This window comes from Dipodomys ordii, unplaced genomic scaffold, assembly GCF_000151885.1.
Source record: "Dipodomys ordii isolate 6190 unplaced genomic scaffold, Dord_2.0 Scaffold153, whole genome shotgun sequence".
Classification (NCBI taxonomy): domain Eukaryota; kingdom Metazoa; phylum Chordata; class Mammalia; order Rodentia; family Heteromyidae; genus Dipodomys; species Dipodomys ordii.
Window position 1 is genome coordinate 1,614,763 of NW_012267369.1, and position 6,470 is coordinate 1,621,232.

The 6,470-nt window shown below is 45.1% G+C and overlaps 1 protein-coding gene across 4 annotated transcripts in view; it reads left to right on the plus strand.

The window, feature by feature from the left end:
• Positions 1 to 5,289, plus strand: part of Cnbp (CCHC-type zinc finger, nucleic acid binding protein) — an 11,583-nt gene extending 6,294 nt beyond the window's left edge. The window contains exons 2-5 of one of the 4 annotated variants that reach the window (XM_013032332.1): positions 1,858 to 1,975; positions 2,095 to 2,187; positions 2,579 to 2,777; positions 4,283 to 5,289. In XM_013032332.1, the coding sequence (XP_012887786.1) occupies positions 1,873 to 1,975; positions 2,095 to 2,187; positions 2,579 to 2,777; positions 4,283 to 4,400 (513 nt within the window). In that variant the 5' untranslated portion in view covers positions 1,858 to 1,872 and the 3' untranslated portion in view covers positions 4,401 to 5,289. Of the gene's footprint in view, positions 1 to 1,857; positions 1,997 to 2,094; positions 2,188 to 2,575; positions 2,778 to 4,282 lie in introns of all 4 variants that reach the window. The other 3 variants (XM_013032330.1, XM_013032329.1, XM_013032331.1) reach the window with 3 other exon arrangements.
• Positions 5,290 to 6,470: the final 1,181 nt, after the last annotated feature.

The following is a 6,470-nucleotide window of genomic DNA, read 5'->3' on the forward strand; positions in this document are numbered from 1 at the left end:
GCTCAAGGCTAGTGCTCTACCACTTGAGCCACAGCGCCACTTCCTGCTTTTTTCTTTTTGCTTATGTGGTGCTGAGGATCGAACCCAGGGCCTTGAGCATGCAAGGCAAGCGCTCTACCACTGAGCCACCTTCCCAGCCCTGGAAAAACACTTAATCCTACTGAAAGACTTTAAAAGATTTAATAATGTCATTGCGATGTTTATTTATTTTTTGGGGTCCGGTCATGGGGCCTGGACGCTGTCCCTCAGCTCAAGGCTAGCGCTCTACCACTTGAGCCACAGCACCACTTCTGGTTTTCTGGTGGTTTATCAGAGACTTCCTTACCTGGCCTGGGTTTAAACTGCAATCTTCACATTTCAGGCTCCTGGGTAGCTAGGTGTGAGTGACCGGCACCCAGCCTAGTGGGTGTTTTATTTTTTAAGAGATGACAAGGAGACTAGTTTGAAATAAATTTCAAATAGCTTTACTTTAATGTAAAAGATTGGAAATGTTGGAAAGATGAAGAGAAAAATACAAGAGTTCTCTAATACTATGGACTGTTAGTACTTGGGTATACTTTCTAATGTGTTCATATCCCCCTACCCTTTCTGTACCAGTGCTGTTGAGTCATGCTTCTACTTAGGGCTAGTTAATTGGTAAGAGTCTGTTGGGTCGGATTTGAACCACAGTCCTTGAAGCCATTGGTGTGTGGCTGAAATAGGTTACATGTCCTTTTTTTTTTTTTTTTTTTTTTTGCTGGTCCTGAGGCTTTAACTCAGGGTGTGGGCACTGTCCCTAAGCTTCTTTTGCTCAAGGATAGCACATTTACCAATTGAGCCATAGTGCCAACCCAGGCCTTTTCTGTTTGTGATACTTCAGGAATCAAGCCCAGAGTTTCAGCATGCTAGGCAAGCACTACAGTTACATGTCTTTTAACATAGTTTAAAAACTACCTTACTGGGGCTGGGAAGGTGGCTCAGTGGTAGAGTGCTTGCCTTTGGTTTGAATCCTCAGCACCACATAAGCAGGAAAAAAAAAGCTGGAAGTGGCGCTGTGGCTCAAGTGGTAGAGCACTAGCCTTGAGCTGAAGAGCTGAGGGACAGCGCCCAGGCCAGAGTTTAGGCCCTAAGACCGGACCCAAAAACCAAAAACAAACAGTACCTTACTTTGCAAGCAAATGCTTCAGAAGAGATAATTTTTCTTTATTGACATTACACACAGTTCATTTTTAGCTTCCTTAGTTTGGTTTATTCACATTTTGTGATCAGTAAAAAGGACTTTCTGGTTGGACAAAATGAGGCTTATAACCATGTCAGTATGTCAGTTACGCTAGACCCGGGATGAGGCGCTACTATGAATTATTTCTTTTAAGTAGTTCTAAAAGAAGCTTCGGCCAGGCGCCTCTGGTTCATGCCTGTTGTCCTAGCTGCTCAGGAGGTGGAGATCTGAGGATCACTGTTCAAAGCCAGCCCCAACAGGAAAGGCAATTAACTACCAGAAAACCGGAAGTGGTGCTGTGGCTCAAGCGGTAGAATGCTCACCTTGAGCCGAAGAGCTGAGGCCAGAGTTCAAGTCCCATGCCCGACCAAAAAAAAAAAAGTTTCAATTTGGCTTGCCAATTGATATGTGCAGGGCATCTTGATCAGTGTTTATTACCAAATTTTTATTGACTCCAACTTTGTAGATCCCATCACCTCAGCAATGTAACATTTGCTTATTTTTGTTTCAGCTTAATGAGTTTGAAGATCATAAAATGTGACATATTTTAATTTTTCAAAAATTTTAATATAGTATATAAAATGTATAGTGTCTGGATAGAGATATGGTTTTTCTAAGAAAATTTTAAGTAGTTTAATGTCATTTTTAATATTCCAAAGCTCTTAACTGCAGCCATGAGCAGCAATGAGTGCTTCAAGTGTGGACGATCTGGCCACTGGGCCAGGGAGTGCCCTACTGGTGGAGGACGGGGTCGTGGAATGAGAAGCCGTGGCAGAGGTGGTTTTACCTCGGATAGAGGTATTTTTATCGATATAAAAATTTCTGAAATACTGCAGTATTTATTAGTATCATGACTGATCTAATTAGCCAAATTCTTTTGTTTCTGCTCATACTAGGTTTCCAGTTTGTTTCCTCGTCTCTTCCAGACATCTGTTATCGCTGTGGTGAGTCTGGTCACCTTGCCAAGGATTGTGATCTTCAGGAGGATGGTAAATATTTAATATTTCTTACTCCTGTACAATTAGAAGTGAAAATGTTGCTAGGTGCCACTGGCTCATGCTTGTTATCCCAGCTACTCAGGAGGCCCAGATCTGAGGATCACGGTTTAAAAGCCAGCCCGGACAGGAAAGTCCATGAGATTCTTGTCTTCAGTAAACTACCAGAAAACCAGAAGTGGTGCTGTGGCTCAAGTGGTAGAGCGCTAGCCTTGAGCTGAAGAGCTGAGGGACAGCGCCCAGGCCCAGAACACACCATGTACCACTGCATGTAACCCTGGAAAGGATTTCTACCTTGGAGGTTTCACATCATACAGTTTGAACATGATACCACTTTGTTAAAGGTTTTATAGTCTTGGTCTGCTTCTTTTCCTTATTGTTGAAGCCTGCTATAACTGCGGTAGAGGTGGCCACATTGCCAAGGACTGCAAGGAGCCCAAGAGGGAGCGAGAGCAGTGTTGCTACAACTGTGGCAAACCCGGCCATCTGGCTCGTGACTGTGACCACGCGGATGAGCAGAAGTGCTATTCTTGTGGGGAATTTGGACACATTCAGAAAGACTGCACCAAAGTGAAGTGCTACAGGTAAGTGTCAGTTGCTGGAAGCAACTGCGATTGCAGAGATGGTGTGTGTCTGTGAACTCAGGGCCTCCTTGGTAGGCATACCCCCTTATTACACTTCTTAAAATTTTGTTTTTGTGCTATTGCTTCCAGTTGAACTCAGAACCTTGTGTCTTTTTACTTTTTTGCTCAAGGCTGGTGCTTTGCCACTTGAGCCATACTTCTATTTTGCTGTATTTGGAGGTAAGAGTCTCAAGGATTTATTTTGGTCAGGCTGGCTTCAAGCTTTATCCTCAGACTTTATTTTCTTGACCAGTTGGGATTACAGACTTGAGCCATCAGTTCCCAAAGCACTGGTTACTTTTTGGATAGTCTCTTTTTTCAGGGCTGTTTAGAAACGGCATTCACCCTATTGTCAGCCTCCAGAATAGCCAAGATTATAGGCAGAAAGCCACCTTACCTAGTAGGGGACCATTCCCTTCTGTGTGTATGTGGTAAAACAAGGTCTGGCTATGTAACCCAGGATGGCCTTGAACTTAGAATCCTAGTGCCACAGTGCTGGGATTACATGCATGTGCCACTGTGCCTGTTAAATTCATTCCTCCTCCTCTTGTTTTGATTGATATTGGGGCTTGAACTGAGGGCTTTGCTTCTGCTAGGCAGGCAGTCAGGTAGAGTCTCTGGTTTTTGGCCTGGGCCAGCCTCCTCATCTATAGCCTTCCACAAGCTGGATTCATAGGCTTTTGACTGACACCACACCTAACAGTGTCTCTGTGCTGGTCTCTGAAATTGACCTCAGGGCTTAGGTGCTGTGTTTGAACTTTTATTGCTTAACCACTAGAGCCATAGCTCCACTTCCAGCATTTTGTTGGTTAATTGGAGATAGAATCCCATGGAGTTTCCTGTGCTGACGTTGAATCACAATCCTCAGATCTCTGACTCTTGAGTAGCTAGGATTTACAAATGTAAGCCACTGGTGCTTTCATAATTTTTTACTGGGCTGACCTTGAACCTAATCGTTTTTTATCTCTACTACCTTAGTAGCTAGGATGACTCATGAGCCTCAACCCAGTCTTGTTTATTAGTAGAACAATTCATAGTCTTAGTTGGGTATGATGGCATATGTCTTTAAGCCTAACCTTCTGGACTAAGACAGGCAGATTGAGCTTAAAGTCAGTATGGGCTACATAGTGAGACCCTGTTTCAAAAAGTACTTGTAGTCTTGGGGTGAGAAGGTGGCTCAGTGGTAGGGTGCTTGCCTCCCATGCATGAGGCCCTGGGTTCAGTTTCTCCACACCACATGAGCAGAAAAAGCCGGAGTGGCACTGTGGCTCAAGTGGTAGAGCGCTATCCTTGAGCTGAAGAGCTGAGGGACAGCGCCCAGATCCAGAGTTCAAGCCATGACTGAACCCCCCTCCAAAAAAGTAATTGTAGTCTTAAAGAGAAATGTATTAATTTGTTAATGGCTTTTTGCTCTGTACTCAGTGTTTTACTTACTTGAATAGCATTGTGAAAATTCTTTTTTTTAGGTGCGGTGAAACTGGTCATGTAGCCATCAATTGCAGCAAGACAAGCGAAGTCAACTGTTACCGCTGTGGCGAGTCAGGGCATCTTGCACGGGAATGCACTATTGAGGCTACAGCCTAATTATTTTCCTTTGTCGCCCCTCCTTTTTCTGATTGATGGTTGTATTATTTTCTCTGAATCCTCTTCACTGGCCCAAGGTTGGCAGGTAGAGGCTACTCCCAGGCCAGTGAGCTTTACTTGCCGTGTAAAAGGAGGAAAGGGGTGGAAAAAAAACTCGACTTTCTGCATTTAACTACAAAAAAAAGTTTATGTTTAGTTTGGTAGAGGTGTTATGTATAATGCTTTGTTAAAGAACCCCCTTTCCGTGCCACTGGTGAATAGGGATTGATGAATGGGAAGAATTGCGTCAGACCAGTAAGCCCATTCTGGGTTTCTTAAATATTCCCATGTAAGAGGTGAAACCAATTCTGGAAGTTTCTATGAACTTCCATAAATAACTTTAATTTTAGCATAATGATGGCCTTGGATTGTCTGACCTCAGTAGCTATTAAATAACATCAAGTAACATCTGTATCAGGCCCTCATAGAACATACAGTTGAGTGGGAGTAAACAAAATGAGAAGGCAAACAAGTTAAAGGCTGTAGGAGAGAAATTGGAATAAAAGCCTAAGCCAGTACAGCTTTTCACAGCGCTGATGCTGGATATACAGATGGTGATGGCAAAGGTTAAGAACACACATTTTCAAAGACTAAATCTAAAAACCCAGAGTGAACATCGTTTCTCAGAGTTAGCAAAATTTGGATTTATTCAGGAATTGCAGAGAAATGCATTTTCACAGAAATCAAGATGTTATTTTTGTATACTATATCACTTAGACAACTGTGTTTCATTTGCTGTAATCAGTTTTTAAAAGTCAGATGGAAAAAAGCAACTGAGTCCTAGGAAATAGAAAATGTAATTTTAAACTATTCCAATAAAGCTGGAGGAGGAAGGGGAGTTTGACTAAAAGTTCTCTTTGTTTGTTTCACATTTTCATGACTGAATACCACATTAAAGAGGAATTTGGAGGGACTGGGAGCTACAAGGAACACAGATTAGGAGAGGGAATTGTTTTGGTGCCAGTCTTTGGGCTTGAACTTAGAGCCATGGTGCTGTCCCTGAACTTTATTTTTTGCTCGACTAGTGTTCTGTGACTTAAAGCCACAGCTCCTCTTGGGGCTTTGTACTGTGCCGCTTAGATCTCTCTCTCTCCTGAGTAGCTAGGATTATAGGCACCAGCCACAGGTACCTGGCTGTTACTTGGGATGTTGTGGCCAACCCACCTCAGGTTGGGGTTATTAAGTTTTATAATTTGATGTATTGTTTGTACGGTGTTTGCTGGTTGGTTTTTCTTCAGGTACCTGGACTTGAACTCAGGAAGTCCTTTATGAATCACTATGAGCTCATTGTGAGGCTGAGGTCCGTTCTAAATTTATTTTTTTGTCAGTCATGGGGCTTGAACTCTGGGCCTGGGCGCTGTCCCTCAGCTCTTCAGCTCAAGGCGAGCGCTCTACCACTTGAGCCACAGCGCCACTTCCGGTTTTCTGGTGGTTTATTGGAGATAGGAGTCTCACGGTCTCTCCTGCCCGGGCTGGCTTTGAACCGCGATCCTCAGATCTCAGCCTCCTGGGTAGCTAGGATTACAGGCGCGCGCCACCAGCGCCCGGCCATTCTAAATTTTTTGTCTCAAGACAGACCTACTTGCGTTCAGCCGCAGGTTTGAGGATTGGGCAGTGCACAACCTGGGACTCTGGTCACAGGGGAACAAAACGCATTTGTCACATGCCAGCATCACCCAAAGAACTGGTTCAGAGTGTGGGTGCTACAGCTTCCAAAGGGCCCCCCGAAAACGGGAGGAGAAGCTGCCAGAGACCACACGGGGGAGGGGGTCACCCTCGGGAGACCACACCGGGGAGGGGGGTCACCCTCACTAGACCACGCGGGGGAGGGGGGTCACCCTCAGGAGACCACGCGGGGGAGGGGGGTCACCCTCGGGAGACCACACCGGGGAGGGGGGTCACCCTCACTAGACCACGCGGGGGAGGGGGGTCACCCTCAGGAGACCACACCGGGGAGGGGGGTCATCCTCACTAGACCACGCGGGGGAGGGGGGTCACCCTCACTAGACCACGCGGGGGAGGGGGGTCACC